At 39.6% G+C, this 22,991-nt stretch overlaps 2 protein-coding genes across 4 annotated transcripts in view; both read left to right on the top strand.

The window, feature by feature from the left end:
* LOC106642229 (zwei Ig domain protein zig-8) overlaps positions 1–22,991 on the top strand; it is a 266,917-nt gene that overhangs the window by 14,243 nt on the left and 229,683 nt on the right. The gene's annotated exons all lie outside the window — the stretch shown is intronic.
* On the top strand, positions 9,462–11,384 carry LOC149376030 (uncharacterized). Its single transcript, XM_089591318.1, has 2 exons — positions 9,462–9,574; positions 9,810–11,384. The coding sequence occupies exon 2, from the start codon at positions 9,937–9,939 to the stop codon at positions 11,197–11,199; it is 1,263 nt and encodes a 420-aa protein (XP_089447444.1). The 5' UTR covers positions 9,462–9,574; positions 9,810–9,936; the 3' UTR covers positions 11,200–11,384.

Genomic DNA, 22,991 nt, shown 5'->3' with positions numbered 1-22,991 from the left:
ATTGAAGTAGAGACACAAAGACACTTGCTCGCGATGCACACGGGGTTGGGGTGGGTCTTATGGAAGTTTCGCGAAAGGAGGGGCTTTTCATCGGGCCGAGAAATTATATGCCATCTTATTTTCCTGCCACACACGTTTACGTATGCATATATGTGTGTATAGTACGCATGAAGACGAACTTTGAACTAATAGCTGGTATATATGTATGGAGGAGCGATATAGGCTTTGACTCCTTTCGCTTGCGTACTGCATTGTGTGCGTGAGTGTAAGTATGTGTTTGTTTGTTTGTTCTCTTCGAGGCTCGGAAGATATTTTCTATACAACGCGGCTTTCGCTGAGACGGGGTGAATTGTATCTGCCGAGATAGTACCGAAGAACTCGAGGTGTTTGTGAAATTCCACGACTGTTGTCTTGAGAGTGTCGATGTGGAGTTTTGGTTGTTGGGTTTTGGAAACATTTTAATCAGCTCGAACGTGCGTCATTTTGTACGGCTATAGATTAATCTTTGTGTACGTACTTTCTGCATTCGTGTCGAATTTTTTTTTGCAATATAATCTAATTATCGATGATTTTGGCATCCAAACGAACCTTTCGTTACCCAAAAACACCGTAGAGCTACTTTGAATAATGACATACATGTATACTTGATTAAAATATTTTTAATTGAACCTCGTTACAATGCTCGTCCAGGCCGAGCTGAATCGTCAATTGGCCTTTTAACAAATTCATCCGACGGTTATCATCGATTGTACGATCAATTAATTAAAATCATTTTTATCTTCCGTCCATGGGTACTCTCGACCAATGTATGGTGCATTTCAATATCGTATCGAAATCGGAATAAAATATCACAGGGGACCCGCCAAATATGTATATCATCCATTTGAAAAAAAAAAAAAAAGTAAGTGAAAAAGTGTGTACGCCATTAATCCAGTTGCAAAGAACTGACGAGGGGGGTAATAGGAGAAAAAGAAAAAAATGAGCTCCTGTAAAATACAAACCCCCGCGGCCCCAGCTCGATAAAAAAGCTATCGCTCCGCTAATTACGCCAAATTACCCTCTGCCCTCGGGCTCTGAGAAAAAAAGAGAAAAAATGCCAAACTTCATTTTCCATAAAACATGGAAGAAGGAAAAACGAGCATATCTCAAATCTCTGATCGCGGAGGGGTTTACAGGATCGTATCACGGTACTCGCGCCTCGGGCCAGCCAATCAGTGGCTGCGGTTTCTACATTGGCTCTATCAAAGATTTGTCTCCCCTGCCTCGTGAACCGCCACGAGGAGCTGCACTTGTGTACGGTCGACCGGCAAGTCACGACGGTACAGTGCGCGGTTGTGTACATGTGTTTCCCGATGTGTATGTTTGCATGCGGCGATTATTACGAGCAAACGATGTTTGGGACGTCGATTCGCTCGATTGTTTGACGCTCCGCGGAAAGGGAGGATCGAGATACTCTGTTGGGCGGTAGTTGGTTCGACTTGTTGCGAGTAAAGTCACGATCGAAGTTTGGGCTGCTCTTGGGTAATATCGAGGAGTACTGGGTCGCAGCTGTACTATACTTTTACTAGGTGCAATTTGCGCAGTGAGATTTGCAATTTATTTTCAAGCTACCACTACTGCACATTTTCATACTGAGCGACCCAATTCTTTGAATCAAAGAAAATTTCTTTACCCTCATTCCGTTAAATATTTTCTTTTAATTGAAACAAATTTAGTCGATCCAAAAAAACATTTCGTACAACTAAATGAGAAATTCGTAATTAAAAAAAGAAAATTTTAATTTCATAAAATATTATTTTCAATTAACTTGTATTTTTTTACTCATAAGAAAATATTTAACGGAATGAGGGTAAAGAAATTTTCTTTGATTCAAAGAATTGGGTCGCTCAGTGGCACTCGACTTTCAAATTAAAGCTAAATTTCTACCGTACGAACTTTATGCAACGTTCAATTTTTTTTTCTCTTGAGCAAAATAGAGTTTAATTTTTTTTTTTTTTTTTTTTTTTTCAATATATTTTCATTGGTCGAAAATAATAATTGTATATTTCGTTGCAAGGCAGGAATTTTTAATTAGTTTTACATAACTTCAAACGTAATGGTAGTACACGTAAATACAATATATACACGTAACTCCAGAAAAAAAATCTCGTTCGACGTAGCCCGGCCACTGCCGTGCAGTTCCACAGCCGTGAAATTAGGTCAAATTTACATGAATTTTGAATTTAAAAATTTAATATCAGTTTTGTAGCGGAAAAAACGTCTTTTTCACCTTACGACGCTACAAAGCACCCACCCCCTCAACTCAACACCATCGATTTCTCCTTTGATGATGTAACGTTACAAAAACACAACCGACGTGGGTCTAAGATCCCCAAATCCTAACAACGCGGTGATCATCGGATTAGTTTATCCCCGCCAAAATGGATCAATTCCACCCGGGAGCGATGAAATATTCATCCTCCGTCGTCACGTCTAGACTCCCCGAATCCTCGTAAAGCATACCTTCCTGTAGGAATCACCCCGCGACTCCGCGTCTAATCTGTTTATCTTGCGAAAAAAATAATCAGAAAAAAAGCTATATCCCGGCCATTTCTCTCTGCTGGCAGCAATTGCACCCTCCCCGCAACTCTGTTCCACCGCGGAAAATTCATTTTTCATTTCTCGGAGTTGCAGCGGCTGCAACTTTTATCCTACTCTCTTTCTCTGATGCATCCGTAAATGCATGCAGCGTAGGGCCAAGGGCCGATTATCGAAATGGAGCTCCCCTATATGTCTATGCGAGGGAGAGAGATAGAGGTGAATCGATTCGACCTGATTCACGTGTATACGTATATATTATGTGCCCGCTACTGTAATGTGTGCGATCGTTTTTATCTCATACGCGTTCGTACGTGGGTGCAAGCGAAAGGGCGTCATGAATTATGGCGCGCGACGAAAGGAGCGAGTCAGGCCAAGGGGGGATTTATGTTGTTTTATCGATTTTTTTTTTTACCTTTCTTCTTTTTTCATACTTTATATTTCGCGCAGTAAATACAGCCAAGGAGCTCGAGAGCTCGGAAAAGTGGATTTATTTCTCGATTGGTTACGGAAATATCGGGAAATGTATTTAATGCCGAATATAGAAGTTGGGATGGGGGTGGCTGCTGGAAAAGGCACACACGGTTACATCGTCGAAAGTTGCTTGGCTGTGAAATTTAAAGTCACGCGGATGAAAAATTTCAGCGCTCATTTCAAACTTTTTCATTGAATTATTTTACCACCTTAGGATGTGTTAGATGCCACACCTTATCGAAACGCTTGTAGATTTCCCTTCAAGTGCCGATATCACGAAGCTCTCTTCTCTTGTCTGTGTAGTAGTTTACGAATTCAAAGGTGAAACAAGCACTGTCAACACGATTCTCCTCCTTCCGAGCGTTTTTCTAATTAACGCAAAAAAGTCTCGAGAAAAAGAAAAAGCCCGTGCTCCTTGTCTTCGTTAGAATACAGAATACCGAGTGTATGTATGTACGTACACCCACGTAGGGATCCTTTGATGTTGTTGTCGTCGCTGATGATACGAAAAAAAAAAAAAAAAAAAAATGACGCTACCCGAGACTACTGAAACGAAGACCCTCTTGGGTGCAAAGGGGTGTGGGAAGGGACGTGCTGCTAATATCTTTATTATCCCTCCCCCCCTTAACTCTCCTTTCCATCCCTCACGTCAGCGAGCTAAGGACACGGAAGCGAGCCGGCCCCCTTTTCTCTGTCTAGTAGAGCGCGATAATTATAAATGTCGATGGCTGGTGTAGGGTTTTGTTTGCCTCTCCCGTTTCACTCCTCCTTCGCTGACTTCCTCCCTCCCTCCCTCTCTCTCACTCTCTCTTTTCGTTTCCACGGTGTACCTTTTAATCAAGCCTTGCGAAAGAAACTTGTTTCTGGGGAACAAGATAAAGAGGGGCTCTGCCCCGGAGACGTAGTCCGACTTTATAGTTACTCGGTGAAATTAATGTGAAATTACGCCTCTGGTTTCTTCCTGATTCTTTGAGTGGTTTTCAAGTTAGCACGACTGGCGAGACGTTACTTTAACAGTTTTTTTTTTTTTTTTTTTTTTTTTTTTTTTTTTTTTTTTACTACACCGAGATGCGTTTTTGATGCTTTTCTCCCAATGTACTCTGTTCGCTGACAATATACCCACATATAGTTAAAAATCACAATGAGTTACTTTTACATTTTTTTTTTTTTTTTACTACACCGAGATGCGTTTTTGATGCTTTTCTCCCAATGTACTCTGTTCGCTGACAATATACCCACATATAGTTAAAAATCACAATGAGATACTTTGGTTCTCGATTTTTCCTGAATGCCACAATTAAACAAAAACCAAAGGGTCGAATGGAATAATTTCTCATCAAGATCCCTCATTGTTTGGAAGCGCAGCGACCGGCAAAAACAATATCCCTGTCGTTAAGATTTTTTGTGCCATCATGTCCATGTACTCTCTTCAGCCTCAACGAATAGAGGGACCTCTTGCTCCCCTCTCGAAAAAGTAAATCGCACAAGAGACCGCGTACAGACACCAATCGACTTTTCTCATCTCCCTCTTCACGAGGTCCCTTTGAACAGTGCTACGTGCACAAAAAACTCTGTGCAGCAGCCACTTTTTTTTGTGTACAAGCGATTCAGCGTACACATCCATACGCTCTTTTTCATTCCCTTCTCTTTCTCATCCTATTCTTCGTCGTCTGTGATACACAAATGAAAATAAAGGGACGAGTAAAAACAAAACAAAAAAACAGAGTCACGAATGAAAAAAGAGCAAAAGACGGAGTAACGAGCGAGATGGGCCGGCTTTTACTCGTATGTTGTACGCGTGTACAATATATATGCATTCGCAACAGAAAATCTCGGCAGCTGCAGTCCCAGGATGATGAAAGCCGCTTTTCATGAATATTATATGGGGTAAGTGTGTACGGGCGATGTATATGCACATCCAGTTTGAGAGAGAAAGTGCGAATAGGATGCATTACTCTTATTTTTTTGTAGATTTTTTCTTTCCGAAGACAAAATCCTCTTTTGGATTAATGTTAATGCTTCGAGGTACAGTTACATTTTTCTTGACAAGCAAGAATTTCAATTTTGAGTCTTGCTGTACAATAACAAAAGCAGATTTTTTAATGTTCGAATTGTTTTTTGGATTTTCCATTGCCTTTTTAGTTTAGTTTTTCCATTGACAAGGCAAATCCGTTAATAATTTTTAGTTACGTTCTAACTTATACCGTCGGGCATTTAAAAGCATTTCAATCACAGAGGCGTCCGCACAAAAGTTTTTCACCTACATTTTAAACTATTAAAAAAAAAGAAGGAAAAAATGAACAAAAAGTTTAACTTGTTCGTACACCCCATCCAGGTACACCTACATGATATTTTCTCACGTGCACGAGTCGGAAGGTACGTACATGTGTAATATCTGGAGCACCAAGCGCCCGCGTTCTTTAAATATGTATGTATACATACGCGTCTCGGGGCCTATCTCTTTCGTTCTCGGTTCAAGTGGCTCTTTTTCTTCGCGAAAAACTTTCAGCTTACTCGTTTTTTCGGCCACTCCACCGTACTAACGGTCTCTTTATTTTTTCATCCCAAGACGAAAGAGTCCGTAGTTACACACTGCAGTCGGCAACGCTCGTCTTTTGTGCAATTAATGGGTGTTGGAACCACTGCCACCGTGTTAATGACTTTGCTACCATCTTTTACGGGGAAAAAAATTAAACCAGGTTTAATTCTAGCTGCCCTTTTGAAGCACCTCAAGTCTAATGTTATTGTTGTTGTTGTGGTTGCTCATTACCACCTTTTTACGAGCGGGTAACGTTATACCTTTTTTCTACCATCACATCGTCATAATTTTCGAAGAGTGGCTTGACCAAAAATAATACAATGCATACACTAATGACGACAAATTTAATCAAAACTTAACCAACATCAATTATTTCAATACAAATAATGCAATATTTTGAAGGTTGTAATAATCTGACGTATTGACGTATTGAGAACGCAAGTAGAAATCAAATCATATCGAGGATGCGTAATATTCACCAATAGCATCCCCTTTGAAGACCAACGGTACAATGAACATAACTATCGAGTTCAGCCCGCCCTTAAAGCCTGACGTTCCGAATGGCCGTGTGTATCTTGATCAATCGTACATTAATTTGGCCACGAGAATCAATCGAGCCTCCGTTTACCAATCTCGTACATTCCCACTCCTGCGTGTGTCTAGTGTTCTTATGCTAATCAAGCCGGCACTCCGTTTGTCCGTCAGTCTGTCCATCAGCTCTCGATGGCCATGTACACGTGTCTAATTCAATGTGGATCCGTAATGAATAGCCGTGTACGATGAGCTCTGCATCTTTACGACGTTGTTTGACGCGAGGGACAAGATTGTTGGCGAGCGTTTACCCATTTGACCTTCTGTCATGGAAATTTAAATCCGTGCAGTTGCAAGGACGTAAAGACTTTTAAAAGTTTTTTTTTATTGATTGCGTCGCATTTTTGGCTCATTTCCATAGATATCAAACCCTAATTCCACGTAATAATGAAGAAATGAGAATACATTATCAAGCATCAAGGAGACTAAATGTTGTCGCTTGATTCGTGTTCCCTGCTTAATCCCCTCGAACTACATTGTGTGTACGAGTCCAAAAATTTATTAAAAAAAAAAAAAAAAAATTCAATGATCAACGTAACAGGGTCACGAGTCGAATTCATTATCAAACGGGTATACATCGAAACTATATCCCATTGTAACGTGTGCAGCTCGCCCCAAAGTCCACTTGCTATACGCCTAAACAATTGTAACCGATCAAGTTTCATTCGACTGCGCTTCCTGGCGGAATCATTGAGCCATCGTGATCAATAAACGTTGATGTACCCGTACAATTGTATAACCATTGTACAACATGAAGGAAAAAAAAAAAAAAAACAAAAAACAAACTTGACCCTATACCCAAATCCTCAAATTTAGATTTGGCCTTGCACTGGCCGCGCGGAGGAGCTGGCAGCCGAGAAACGGAGCACCGCGGTCTTTTTGACCTCATAAGCTTAGCTCTCGCGTGTTACACCGCGCCCGATGTCCCGATAAGGCCTGTACGTTCGCGAGAAACGCTCCTGACCTACCCGCTGCGTGTGCTTATACACGTGTTTGATTCCACTTATTCACCGTCGCTTTTTCGACTCGATTATTAGCCCAACGACGGGGGGTGTCTACTTATAGGTTGTTGTGTATGCCGTTAGCTCGTGTAACCCCCCCAGGAAATGAGGTTCGTCGGTGCCCAACGAACGACTAATCCCTTTTTTCTTTTTACTCTCGCAGCTTATTTTAGGAGCATTAGTACATTATTCAAAGTACGGCTCCAAATGCAACGATGAAAACGTTTGCTTATAGTTAATCAACGAACGTATAGTGTTCATGATATATTGATACTGCATTTATACACCCGAGTCGAAGAAGTAGTCCACAGCTAAACCGTACCTCGAATAGTTACGAGAATATACCGTGGAAAGTAGCAATTCCATTACGAATCGGATTCTACGATTACTCGACATGACAAGGTTTTGTACTATCTGTATAATGATGAGCAACCCGAAATAGTCCTGATTAAAACAGTACATAACGATTTTCTCGTCATTACTCGGGTGCAAAGGAGAGCAAAGATATAGAGACCGCAGTTGTAAAAGCCTTTCTGTTTTTTTTTCTTTCTCTCAGCATACAAGGCTCAACTTTTCGAGGCTTGCCCTTTGCTCGTACGCATATCGATTACACCGGTGAACAACCCCTAGAAGCAGCGATATCGATATCCTAGTGCACGTGCATGCGTGAAAGGATCGCGACAAATTCTATTCTGTTTCTTACATGTACAGGTACTGTGCTCTTCTTTTTTCTCGGGTATTTTTGCTCGATCGTACATGCGTAAGAGTTTTATCGAATCTTTCAGAGAGAGAGAGAGAGAGAAAGAAAGAGAAAAAAGTTGTATTGGCAAAGGAAATTCGAGACTTTTTACTTTAACATAAGTACTTATCGGTACCTTGTACCTTTTATCTTTTAAAGTCGCGTCTTTATGAAAAACTGTTTTAAGTTATATGGACAAAGAGAATGGGAGGTACAAAAGAATGGTCAACAAGTCAAGTGTTGCAACAAAAAATGGTGTTTTACGAGTGTTTATCTGATGGCAGATAGTGTAGCGGGTGCTCGCGTACCTATAATTTTCGAAATATTGTAATACTCTTAACGCTTTTAGAAAATTTATGAAGGCTACTATCTCACGTGCGATAACGAGTATCAGGTTGGTATATATTTTTACGTTTTAACGAGGACTCGCGTGCAATTAGTGCGTGTAAAGTGTCGCAAGCTTGAAAACCTCATGGTTGTTTGAAATTTCCAAATTATTTTTCCCGTTAGTATACCTACAAAGATAATTCACTGATATATTATATCTTTAGAATTTTTTTTTACTCCACTTTATACAATTTCCTTTGTGTCATTGTTGCTAAGAGGCACTACTGAGAAGGTGATTATGTTAACCGATATTTGTAGAATCCTCGAAAAATTGCCTAAATTTTTTTTTTTCCCAATTTTTAGAATATTAAGCAACACAAGTTCAATTTTTAACATGTTTTGTCATGTAATATTGGCCATATTATAAAATATCGTGAAAACGGGATTTATCATTTTTTGTGAAAAATTTTTTTACAGATACGCTTTTATGATTTTTTCAATTCCGATGTAAAAAATCAGGATTTGTATTAAAAAAAAATTATCATCTTGTGTTCCTCACAATGACTTAATGGTCAAAAAAGAGGTAATTAACATACGATACGAGACAATATATTATATTGTACCAGAAAAGTCTTGCTCTTCGTCATAATTAATTCAGCGAAAAAAAATATAATCCAGCAAGTGTTTGAGCAATCGAATGGTCTCGATTGAAATTTTAATTTTGAAAACTAAATAGGAGGAAAATTGGCGCAGCACAGAAAGTAAACATTTATAACTGTAGCCTTCATCGAGCTTACATTGAGATGGATCAGTCAGATAAGCAAAGGTATTACCATTAAAAAAAAACTTACATATACCTATGCTACGACCATATCTATTGCTATATACAAAAAATGTGTTAACATGACACAATAATATAGTGGTAGTGAAACCATGATTTTTTCAGCTAGTATTTTTACGATAAAATACAAGAGTTGTCGTGGTCCAGACAGACGTGACTCATTCATACTTGTGGCTAGACGGCGAAATTAGCACCGAACAATTGTACGAAAAGTATTTAATGATGAATCAAATCTTCAGGACATATTTGATGCACATTATGTCTATTACAAGCGTTTCTGCGACTAAAAAAAATAAGTTGTAGAGTACGACATCTACTTCGCGTATATAAAGCGCGCATCGGTGGCAGCAGCAGCAGTAGTTTCACGTAGCTAGAAAGGAATACACCTAGCGATCTCGTCCCGCTCAATCACGCGATCATTAGGGTGACTCTCTTTCTCAAAATCAGAGACAACTACAAGAGACAACTACAAGCTTCTAAGCTGGGTACGTAAAAATATTAGCTTAATGTGTAGAACAAGTTTCGATCACTTCTTGTCAAACGTGTATTCACATAGAGAAACGGGGTTTCGTTTACGTATTGATTTATGTTTTTTGTGCAAATACTTAAAGTAACATGTACCTACGTTTTGTTAAATATACTGTAGTTTCTAAGTACATTAAAAGTTTGAGCGTCAAAAATTAACATTAAAAACAAATCGCCCTTATTATTCATTTACAGACACAACAAGAGAGATGCCATAACTTAAAGAAAGTACAACAGGAAACAAAATATAAAGAAAAGAAGCTTTATTTAGAAGATTAATCAAAGTTGTCTACGGGGTATATTTTATAAATACATTTGAACGATGAGTCAAAAATCTGTTTGCATGTGCGATAGTTCTCACAGCTGCTCTGCACATTTACAAACATCAAATAAATCACACCATCTTACTGCACAAATTCATCCCGAATCTGGGAAAAAGCTCCACCACTGCAACAATCGTCAAGTAACTGTCTCCGATCACATAAACTTTTTGGGGAGTAAAGGTATTCAAAATAGCATCAAACCCCGCCGCTATTCCGAGGGTTCGGCAACTCATCACCACGTAGGTGATACCTCAAGGCATATGCACTTGGAACACAATTATCGCTGTCTGGTGTGCAAGCAAAATTTTTCTAAAAGCGATGATCTTTCATGCCACGTGGACTCCGAACACAACCACCCTTGCACACTATGTTCCGAAAACTTTTTCCGAGGAGATGTCCTCACGTGGCATATGAAATACCAACACAACCACCCATGCACCGTGTGTTCGGCAACTTTTTACCAAGAAGATGATCTCACGAGGCACATACAATCCCAGCACACCCACCGTTGCACCGTATGTTCCGCAATTTTTTACGAAGAAGGGGATCTCTCGTGGCACATGGTGTCCAAACACAAACATCCTTGCACCGTTTGTTCCGAAAATTTTTACCAAGAGGATGATCTCACGAGGCACATAAGCTCCCAGCACACCTATCGTTGTGCCGAGTGTTCCGCAATTTTTTACCAAGAAGGGGATCTCTCGTGGCACGTGGACACCAAACACAAGTACCACTGCCCCGTGTGTTCGGCAACTTTCCATCAACAGGGGGACCTCACGAGTCACATAAACTCTCGGCACAACCATCGCTGCGGCATATGCGAGCAGACATTTACCAAAAGCAATGATCTCACATCGCATGTGAAATCCGAACACTGCTACTGCTGCAAGGTGTGCCCCGAAACTTTCGTCCGAGACAAAGAACTCGCGTCGCACATGGAATCCAAACACAAGTACTCCTGCAAGGTGTGCAAGCAAGTTTTCATCCAGAGAAATGATCTTGAATGCCACGTGAAATCCAAACACAGTTGTCGCTGTACAGTGTGCCCCGAAACTTTTGTACGAGAAAACGAGCTCACGTGGCACATGAGATCTCAGCACCACCATTGCTGTTCCGACTGTTGGAAAACTTTTACTAAAGACGGTGACCTCAGGTCGCACATAAACTCCGAACACAACCACCGCTGTACCAAGTGCTCGCAGATTTTTAAAAGAGACACTGCACTCAAATGGCATATGAGTTATGAACACAAGAAATTCTGACCATCCAGGGTGGACGATTTTTAACCAGAGCACCAGCTTCACGGTACAGAAGCGTTGGTGTACAAGCATACATTTTTTTTTTTTTTTTTCATTTATGTCAGTCGTATGAGATTACATTGCGAAAATTATAACTTTCCACAATTTTGTGCCTAATTTTTTACTTTGAATAAACATATTTCATGTAATTCTGGACTCCTTTTTATATGGATACAGCCTTTATTTCATTGCGTATTACACATGTACAGAGCTATTGTATTTCAAATGTCGCTAATACATACTTTGGGTGTAATTTTTTTTTTTTTGATCAATTTTTTATTCTTACACGTTACAATATTGAGCAATATGAAACTAAATCTTTTGCATTAGTTTTGAAAGTTATTTTACTAAGAAAAAGTGAAAGTGCCCCAAAATGTTTTTATCTAATTACAATGTTTAACGTAAATGGTGCATGTATTCTTGAGCGAAGGTACGTGTGGGCTCACCAGTAGTTTTTATTAGTTGTTTGAAAACGACTTATTAAAAACCGTTAAAAATCCATTAAAACTTTGCAATTGAGATTAATTCATTAATGGTAATATTATATCATCAATATTTTGAAAATGGAGAGTTCGTCTAGATAAAACATAATTTTTTAAAAATATTTATCAGATTCCTATTATTACGAACTAAAGAACAATATTGAGCGAATTGAAAAAAATAGTGCATCTTGCATCAAAAACGTGGTTAAAAATAATGACCTGTTCATTTGATTGTTGTTCAGTGTAATTTTCACCACATTAAAGATCCATATGTCGCATTCGTGTTGGTTGAACGGAGAAGCTGTGAGACTTACGTAAGCGATTTCTTTGCTCTTGGAATTTTGAATCAAACGAGCTTTCGTCTTAATAGAATTACTAAGTGAAAAAAAAAAACGATAAATAAGAAAAAAAAGGATTTTCAGGTGGTTAACTGAAAACTTTTAGGGCTAAAAATCCATACGTCTTACGACCCCTGGCGATTAAAATTACACAAAAGAGAAGCTAAACTCCACTTGCGAGACTCCAAAGAGTATGCAAGAAATGACGAATGGCCTTTTGTAGCGGTCTTTTTTTTCGCCAACCACTTCTTACCATCGCCACTTTCCACGTGCGTGTGTACACATACATTTATATACGAAGAGGTCAAGTGTCGGAAAAACTAACGCCGACAAAGAAAAAGACCTCCTTTGTGGAATTTTTCTTTCTCCCCCGTTTCTCTCCTCCTTCACCCTTGACAACTCTTTAAACGGATTCGCGAGCACCGAACGAATACAAACGACGCATAAACGCTTGTTCTTTTTTCCCCCTTTCTCGGTCTTTGTTAAAATTTCGCGTCGGCAAAATCACGAGCGTGCCACCGGGGGATCTACTTTTTCGTCTTGCCATAGAGTTTTTAGTTTATATCTTGGTAAAATTAGCGTTAAAATCCTCCGTTTCTACTTTGGTCATGTTATTTCGTGCCTAGATTACTCTTTTGTCTGAATATACGTGTTCCGTTAGCCCACGCGGAAAATGAAGGGACAAGGGTTTTATCGTTAAATTTTATCAAAATGATTTCTCATGTTACTTTGTGCGGTGCACTGCTTAAAATTTAATTGAATCTATTATCTTGTAATACAAGCGAGTAGCTACATATTCTTCGTGAAAAATTAATGTTGTATAGGTAAAGAATTTGTATTAAAAAGAATATATCAACTAGTTTCATTTAGTTTGTCAAAATGCGATTTTAATTTTAAAATACAGAGCTCAGAACTTTATTAAAATAATGTTGAAATTTTTCGTATCTCGGGCCGAGAACAATGAATGAAAGAACAATGCATTTTTTTAATGATCACAAACTTTTGTTTACAGAAATCCAGTTTTTCTACCTAAAATTTTACTTTTGTTAATGTATGTATTATCCTTGAAAACAATTAACCTCTCGTGTACTCATTATCCCAAAAACCTCGCCTTCACTCACTTTCAAACTGAATGTAAAATTTTGACCAACTTTTGCGAGTAAGTAAAAAAAACCTTGAGCGACAAAAAAAAAATCAGGTTTGAAGGACAAAAAAAAATCAGCAAGTTAGCTCGTAGACTTGCAAGAGACGAAAAATGTAATAAAAGAACAGAGTGATTTCTGGGGCTCAGGTAGAGAGTATATATAACCTCAAGAGTGGTTTTTATTCTTCGTTATGAGGCTTTAAAGTTCTTCACTATCACGTTTGATTGACTCTTTTTCTCTCTCTCTCTCTCTCTCCCTCCTCTCACCTTCCACCTTTTTTTTTGTTTCTGGAAACTGGCCTTTAATCGCAACCACGGTGCAAGGATGCATTATATTTGTATTTATTTTGTCATCATGCTTTTCTTGAAAAATTCGTTTGTAGAGCGAAAAAAAAGATCCATTACATGGCTATCCACCCTACGCAACATCCGATTCCTCTCACACATACCGATTTTCTTTTCACGTCGATTTCCACGTACAGTGATATCACGTTCGTTTGTAAATAAGTGCTCTTCTTCTGCTGTCGAAACATCAGTGCATTTCACATTACTTTGCACTAGTATACCAGCTTAAAATACTTTTAGATACTTATCCATCCACTCTTTATCTGTGGTAGATTTAAATGCGACTGTCAAAGTACGTGTAACCATGGCCATCATGCACACGCTCGAGTCATGCAAATTTGCTGGTTGCTGTGATAACACTTCCTCTCATTACCGCGTCACTCGATATGCACGTTGACCTCAAGAGATAGAGAGATTGTGTCGCATGTACATGTGCACACAGGCCGAGAGAGGTCATATCTCAAAGGACAATGAAAGCACGGGTTTCCTGTGTGCCTGTGGTGGCATTTGCAATTTTCGTTATCGCGATTTTTCTCGATAAATTCGTTTTATATTTTTGTTGTATGCAAATATTGACGTGTAGTTAATGTATGGATAAGCAGTACGCAGTTAATGACAAAAGATTAAACCGATTACACAATAAACTGTGTACTACCAAAGCTGATACGAGAAAAAAAACATTTCTATAAAAAATTACTATCTTATGCATGATTACGGTTATCAAGAACTAATAATATTTTTCTTAAAAAAACAGCTGACATGAAATCAGTAGTAATACGTACGAATAGTCAGACGTAGAAAATTTTTGTCACCAAACGTATAGTCTTGAAAACATCTCAACGACATTTGAAGAATTACGTCTGCACGTGTTGGATTTCAAATCCAAAAGATCCAAAAGATCCTCGATCCCAGCCGATCGTCCAATCGAATCGAGCCTTTTAATCAAAATCCGAAATCTAACCCTTCCGATCCATAAAACCAAAGCCAATCTGCAGATCGAGAACACTTCGCTTCCCTCCCTGACGGCCAATTTGTACAGTACAAACACGCCAGTGATATCTCTCTCTCTCGACTGTATCCTCCGAGTGATCTTTACGAAGAAGCGCCTGGCGCGCGAAAAAGCAGCGGGGAGCGAGCGAGAGGGCCAAACTTATTTAAGTTAAGCAGTCCGATTCGATATGTCGATTCGACGAGAGCGGATAGGGGCGAGGGCCAAGTCAAATAAAGTTTGGGGAAAGGCTGTGGCTAAACTTTCCGACACATATCTTTCCGGGGAGCATGTATATACATACACCTCTCTCTCTCTCACTCCCTTGTGTGATGTATTCGCGACCCTGGCTTGCTTTTCGTCCTTTCTCCTTCGATCTCTGGTGTGCAAGTTTTGTCATTCTTCTTTCTTCCGTAGCTTCGTTCCACTGATAGCGTTGGGGCTATTATTTTACTTTGTCCTTGTCGCTCCACTGCGACTTTCCGCCTGCCCTGGCCTGACGAATCGAGAGCTTGCAGTGCTCTCGCAAGGCCGTTTTCCCGAGTCACGGAAACTTCTTTGCGCAGCTGCTGTGCGATTTGTCGGGCTTCCTGCTTTCACTTAATCTTTTTTACAAGTGCGCGCGAGGGTTACTTCTGTTTCGCAAGGATTACGGGTAACTGTGACCAAGATTTTCACAGCGAATCGGACACGTTTTTTAGTAATACGCATTCTAATATTCATAGTTATATTTTTACTGTTTAATATCAGTACAAATATTACAATTGCTTCTATCAACCTCACTGAGAAACTTTTAATATTAATAATTTATGTGTTGTGATTCATCCATTTGTTGTAATCAAATCTATCTCAGCTCAAGAGACATACATTATTGCAGTACAAAGATTATGAGTAAAAGATCAAAGAAGCTTCGAAGTGAGATTCATGTGTATCTACTTGGTAAAAAAGTTAGAAATCAATTTGTGTTTTTCGCAAATCATCTTTGAAAAGCAAGCAGTGAAATTCACATTGACTGTTGAATATATTTATGTACGTCTCGTGAATTTGCTTGGGCTTTATGTTTTTTCACCACCTTCGCTTGATATCTCATCAGGGGTCAATTAAAAGCCTGCAAACGATAAAGAGATAAAATTCTCGTGGGCTTGGTCCGATGAACACGCGTCTCAATTAAGGGAAACCCTGTCAAAGGCAAAGATAGAGAGGGAGGGGGGGGTGATAGAGGTAACGGGGAGAGGAAACGAAGGTCGTCGCAATTTTAATATTCCGCTCTCTCATACCTTTCTCACGTCCCACAGCACCTCCTCTTTTCGAGAGAAGCGTTCAGTGGGATGAAACTCCTCCTTTTCCCCTCCTCTGCACGCAAAGGAGACACGGACTTGGATTATGAGAGTGAGTCGAAAGTTTTATGTGAACTCCATGTGAACGAACGGCCCTTTCGCTAGTAATACTACTAATGACTTTTTAAAGGATGAGGAACGTTTTACTATGTGTAGGTACTGTGCGTCATTTGAAATCCCAACTTTTAGGATGGTGATAGGAGTTTTAGGCCAACCTGGAGAATGTATTCGTTTGCAGGATTGTGAATAAATCTCTATTGTGGTCCATTTTTATCAGATAACGGTGTAAACTTAGCGAAGCTGAGTGCTATATTGTTAAAAATTTCTCAACTATCAATTGATAACAATTCATATGATTCCTATCTACGTAAGCGTAATAAGATTATTGATATTGGAAATGGTTTTGACGAAGACTGCATTTTTTATCGTGAACGTAGTATTAATTTGGATGGCTGTTAAAGGGCTTTTGATATATTTTCGGCGAATGTTATGTGTTGGTTACATAGTTTTTAAAGTATAATTTTACACATTTTTAAGAATGAATTGATATTTTCTTTATCTTTTGCAATCAATGATTGATGCACGATCACAATTGCATTATATTTATTCTAACGGATTTTTGTTTGCTTATAGTTTTACAAAACTTCGAATTGTATAATCAAATGACTTACTTAATGAACATTTTTACGAAACAATAAAACGGATAAAGTCTGTATGAAAACTATTACTTTTACTTTGCGCGTGAAAGTACGTGTGACTAAATTTACTTGCATTCTGAAGTTAAATAAAAAAAAAAAAAAAAATTGCTTTGGTTAACTTTAAACAAATATAACGAACATTATCGCTTTTTCTATTGCCCTTTCTTTCGTGTGTACGAGCCCTGGCTCGTTTTATGATTTATCATACAAATCTCGCTATGTTGAACCTTGAGAATTTTCACAAAGTCAAATAAGAAAAGCGTGAGGGACGCGAGGGAAAGCGGTATATTTCAATTACGTAAGCCGGACACGTGGAGCCGAATGAAAAAGTGTGTCTTGACACGTTCAGCTGCCGAGTAAAGGAAAGATTCGTTTGAAAGACATGTCATTTCTGCAGAGACCAAATGAAAAAGTATGTTATTTGTTATTTTGGAAGTATCCTTTTGTTAGTTCTTTTTTTATGACTAAGAAATTTGAAAAATGAAAAAAAAATTCCCTTTCTTCCCTAATTACCAAAGTCTACAACATTGAAGAATCAAAAAATAATTTTTTTCCTATTATTCTTTCTCAGAGTTTATCAACTTGGATCATAATCCATGATTCGGTCGGAGCTCAACTTTTCTCTGTTACTTTGTCGATGGAACAAAGTTTTAATTAGCTTATACGAAGTTAGATAACTACTAAATGCGAGAATACGTCTTTTTTTTTCTTCTTCTTTATTTTTCCCGAAAACTTAACATTTTGAAAATTAATAAAGTTCCTTAATTCTTCTGCAAGCGTTTTTCAAAAGTACCTCACGAGAGGTACTTACAAAGTTCCGAAAATTTCGGGTAATGGCACAGAGTCAACTTGAAGTTGAAAAAAAATGTATGGCATCTAGTGTCCCATTATGGCTCGATCGCACACTCCCAACGATTGTGTGTAAACAAGGGGCCATCAAAAAGGAGAAACTACTCAGAATGCATGTACGGAGAAAACTGGTGGTAATTATTTTAATCGGTGCAGTAGTAGTGCACGTACCATCGGTCATACTTCACGACGGATGTAACAAGAGATATTATCCTACCGCGGATACGAGAAAACGTTTCCATCTGGCTCAACAAGCCCGTATAACGTACGGGAGTGGCCATTCGAGAAGCTCAGGGTGGAGTCTCTCGTGGCTCGTCACACGGTCGTAAAGACACGATTTCTGCACGCGCGTGCCCGTGCAAGTGAGGTCTTTTACGAGAGATATCGCGAGCTTACGCTCATAAAAAAAAGTCCACGCCATCAAAACAGCTACCTACGAGTGTGTGGGAGAATGAGAGAGAGCGAGGGAGATGAGTAGTTTATGCGCCGTAGACGAAAACGAAGCGAAGGGAGATTCGTGCGTTTACGATGTATACTCTACACACCTGGGTAAGTTTTACACGCGGGAGCAAAGCAAATTTGGGGACGAGGTCAAGTTTTTGATTCGGATGGACTTCTATTTTGCTAAGTTCTCGAATGTCTGGTGGTATACACTCGTTCCGTCGAGGGAATTTTCGGGTCTGACCTAATTCGGACCTCTACTACTTGTAAGTCTAAAAATGTTTTCATCGCTCATTCTTGTACAAAATCAAAGCTATCGATGTTGTCCCATGGTTACCTGTGGTAGAAAAAAGACCTCGAACCGGCCGACCGAGTCAAGCGCGTGGATCAACGTCAGGCTTGCAGTCCCGACCTTTCGCTAAACTATTTGCTCCTTTAGCCTCCCTTGCTTGGCGTACTCTCGACGTGCGGTTTTTGGGGTGCAAGGCAGGACTCGGGATTGGAGCGGCGTGAGTTTAGCGTTTGAACGTTAATGAGCTCCACCCGAGAAATTGCTGTCGGCCACACGTCATGGAAGACGGACAGCGATGTTTATTGCTCGCTCGAGGAATAACTACTGCGCTTGTTTTCGGGATTTCCAATAGTTACGTTTTTTCAGTCAGCCGCGATAAAGTGTCATCTTAGAAGTGGAGTTAGGTACATTGCATTGTTGTTAAAGAATGTTCTGTACATGTATCCAGTGATTACGAAATTTGAGGGTTTTTTTACTCGTACTTTTTCACGCGAGATAGGATTTATTTTTCACTACGACTTTAATTAGAGTGATCGGGCACTTGTTTGACTTTCGGATAAGTTGAGCCTGGGCGCGTCTCGTAACTTCGTCCTCCTCTCACTCCGCGCGCATATTTTCACTGCCAAGGTACGTTAATGTTGTTTTCGCGTACACTTCTCGCTCTGGCTTCGCTTTTTATCGCGAAACTTTTTAGCCAGTATCAACTTTCGAGAAATTTTTTTTTCCCCTTACCCGTGCTACAGTTTCGTTGGATGAAAAGTTTCCTGGGTAGGGTACTTGTAATTAGATACCCACGCGTCGTGGTTTGACTGATGTAACTTTTATCATTGCCAGTTTCGGCCTGTATGAAATGACGTTTCGAAAATTTGACATTTTTTTTTTTTTACATTGTATGCATTGAAATCCGGATTATTGACAACATTTTTGCACAACCACACGATCCCTCCTACATCACTGAACGAGATTATCGTCACGGTTCTTTCAGCCCAACAAAGCAAAAGCAAGCCGCAATACATCCATGGAACAGGTGTAGATCGCGCATATTAATTTCGTTGCACATGCTCCGAGTACGACATTCCGCAAAATACCGCGCGAGCGCACGCGTTTCATCCGTAATTCCGCTTCAGGTCCTCTTTATTCACAGCCCCGTTCATTAGAGTTCATCGTTTCAACAGCGGGAACATAATAATGAAAGGACGTAAGGGTGCTTGCTCGCCTATTTCGTTTTCCTTGAAAATATTTTGTAGTCAGCAAGAGATAAAATTTAATTTGCGGCTCTACTTGCTAAGTTCACGTCAAAAGTCAAGGACATACATTCCAGGCCCAATATATACATTATTACCCGGGCATGTGGTTTCCATGCATACCTGACATACACTCGTGCGCGAGGCCTGCTTTTGGAAATAATCTCTCATTGCGCCTGGAAATAATAATAAATGTCACGCACACACGATTGGCTCAAGATCTCGTTCATTGCTCATCCCATTCAACTTTGATCGACAGTTAGTCTTGTCGTACAACCTGAGATTTCTCCATTCCACTTCTTGGCCTCTTTTTTTGTGCCGATCTTAGCGGTATTTAAGAGACTGTAATTGCGGTGCGTTATGGTGTTAAAAAGTTCATGGACCTCATAACTTCCAGCGAGTGAGGAAGAGCAGAAGCACCAATCTCGCGAGCGTTGTGAATCCCAAGGTGTGGCTAATTACGTCAAACTTCGGAGTTTATATATATATAATTCATGCCGGATGTACCAGCGGGTTGTTGTTCTCGTTGCAAACGGAGAGACAAGGTTGAGAGTATAACTTTCGAAAGGGAAACGTCGGACTGAGAGAGAGAGAGAGAGTAGTAGTAATCCAAAGGGAGTGTCAAAAGATTCACGCGAGGGGGGGGGATCAAGCTGCACGAGAAAAGTTGAAGGAGGCTGCTGGCGAGGGAGGGTACGCGGTCAGGTCTTTTATGCCGTGGGAGCAAGTAGCGTTGCGCTCGTTAATATAACGAGTTTCGGGTGGGCCGAGCGCGCGACGATGCTAAATCTCACGGCTCGCTGGCTATGTGGGCCGAAAAATTCATTGTCCGTGCGAGCGGAACTTTATTTTTACCAAGGACTGGAAGGGGCTTGCTTGGTGGAGCTCTTTTTTCGCAGCCCGGGAGGGGGGTGTTCGGGTGCGCGTCCTTTTCTGGTTCGTGCGTTCGTTACGTGGCTCGGCTTGTAATGCACAATTGAGACACGGCTGTTCTTTTGGCTGGATACATCTTGTATATTTATTTTTCTTTTTTTTTCGTAAAAATTTTGGGTACTCCGAAACATTTGTCTCTTTTTTTTTTTGAAGTAAAATTCTGTCATTAAAATTTTTTGAATAATGGGTCTTTGGCGTTAAGTGTACAACTCGGTTGTTGTAAGCTTTCGACTTGCGCAATAAGATTTGTTTGTGAGGGTAAGAAATGAAGTATCTTTTTTTTAAATCAAAATTACTAACCGTACATTATGGTTTTTGGACCAGACATTTTTGAAGTTGACGTTCAAATGTTTGCCTAAAGCTCTATCATAAAGTTTTTCAACTTAGTTGCATACTAAAAAAGTTGTAACGGCTAGGAAATTTCCATCGATAATTTATTAATAATTAATAATATTATGCAAAGCAAAAAGAAAAAATTATGATTAACAATGAATAAATATTGTTGTAAGCGAAGTTTAAGATTATTTCGTGACCTTACCAATACCTATTATCTGAAGTGTGCTTTCACCATAAATCTGTGTTATTATTCGTTTACGATTCGCATCTGGGTATCTTAAATTTCCATTTGCTCTTCGGTGAAGCTGTATCTTTAACAAAAAGAAAGAAAAAAAAAAAAAAAAAAAAACCAACAATAATGATGATAACTACAAAGCGGTAGAACCCCAAAGTTGATAAGAATCGCCAACCGCTCTCATCCCGCTGTACAAACAACAGATATGTGCGACCAAGCCGCTTCCCCAAATGGGACGCCAAACATCGAAGCAATTTAGCGTGGCTGTCGGGAGCCACGTGTGAGCCTTCTCTGGCAAAACCTTTAAATACACACGACCACGCCGAGGCTCGGATTTCTCGCAAAACGGTGGGGGAGATAAGTTCGAAGAGCAAACGCCCTTCCCCTCACCGCCCGTGCCGTCACGCGTTAACGCGTGCGTCCCGAGATTTGTGCTCATTACAGCAGCTAAGGGATGCCTTACCCTCCCCCGGTTTCTCTTGTTTCAGGTGCTTATATATGTGTCGCACGGTTTTGTTAAAAGAAAAGGACTGCTGTTTAGGACTTTTTTCCTCTTTTTCCCTCGAGTGAAGCGCACTTGTCGGGCTTTTTATTTCTCTTTAAAACGACTTCCCTCTCCTTTTTCTTTTCTTTTCTTTTTTTTTTTAATTGTCCTTCATTCTTCTTTTGGTGCTGTTGTTCCGTGAACTGCCGGCATTTTTGTTGCTGTTGGCTTTCATTTGGGGGTTTTTTGTTAACTCCCTTTCGGTAGATTGTTCCGGGACTTTTATCTCGGAAGTTGCGTGGTTCGTTAATGAGGTTTACTCGTTAGCCGTCCCATGCTTGTGTGGAATATTTGTTGGGATTGAGAAAGAAACAATATTTTAAATTGAGTTATCCGAGCCATCAAAAAAAACGAAATGAAATAGAATCTTGATTATTAAAACACGTTTATTAACAATTTTTTGACTTCGCTGATGTCAAAAAATTGTTAATAAACGTGTTTCCATAATCAAGATTCTATTTCATTTGGTTTTTTTGATGGCTCAGGAATATGCTTCCGAGAAATGTGATATAATAAAGCAAAACGAGCTTTGTAAACTTTTGTTAAATTAAGGTGATGGTCGAAATTCTCCCAAACGTATTTACGTATACGTATTTCGGAATAAAAATGCACACAACAGTGCAGAATTATTTTTGTAAATTTTTATGAACCGTTACCTTGCCTGTTCATAAGCTACAAGCTAATCACAACTCATACGAGTTTAAACCAAGTAATAAGTTTTTCAAATACTGCAATAATTTCAGATCTACTGATTCTATATTAAATTTTTCCAGGCAAAATTTTTTTGTTTCAAAGTTTCACAAAACGCAATAAAAAATTCAATTTTTATTTAACTGTAATTCTCCTGCACATAAAATTTTTTGTAACCCTTGCAGTGATTGTTTCCAATTCGAGGATCTCTCTTGAAGCGTCCTAGAACTGCTGTCATTAATTAAAAAAAAAAAAAAATAATATATCTCCTGCTCCATAATATGGTCAAAAATACCATAATAATAATGAGAGAAAAGACCAGTATAAAAAAAAATCAAATCGACATCTAGGGCATTTATTTTATACCCGTTGCGGAGTGTCTCTTGCACGTGAAAAAAAAAAGAGAAAAAGATAATTTCACGTACAGCTGAGGGATCAGAGAAGGGTGCATAAGACGGAAAAGGATCGAGCGAGCCCGATGTATACGGAAGGTGAGCGTGCGCGCGACAAATCTCTCGCTTATACCCCCGTCCAGAGGAGTTGAAGGAGAACGATCGATCCGTCGTCGTCGTCCTCGTTGAGAGGTAGAAAATACTCGTAGGAGGGATTCAAGGGGCTGGGTGTACAAAGGACGGGAAAAAGGGGCAAAGCTTCGACTGACCAGCACGTAGGTATACGTAGCAGTAAAAGGAGTAGAAAAAGAATGACAACAAGCGGACCGTCAAGCTAAGCGTTCCTTCTTTTCCTTCTCCGATTTTGCTTTTCCTATACCATCACACGAGAGGTTACTTGCTATCACTCACACTTTTTTACCTAATAATGGGTATACCTGTTCCTCCGTTTCACTTCGTGTTCCAAAG

This window comes from Copidosoma floridanum, unplaced genomic scaffold (assembly GCF_036245765.1).
Source record: "Copidosoma floridanum isolate Cflo_tuat_1 unplaced genomic scaffold, Cflo_Japanese_pri ptg000001l, whole genome shotgun sequence".
NCBI lineage: Eukaryota > Metazoa > Arthropoda > Insecta > Hymenoptera > Encyrtidae > Copidosoma > Copidosoma floridanum.
This window is presented reverse-complemented; position numbering and strand designations above follow the sequence as displayed.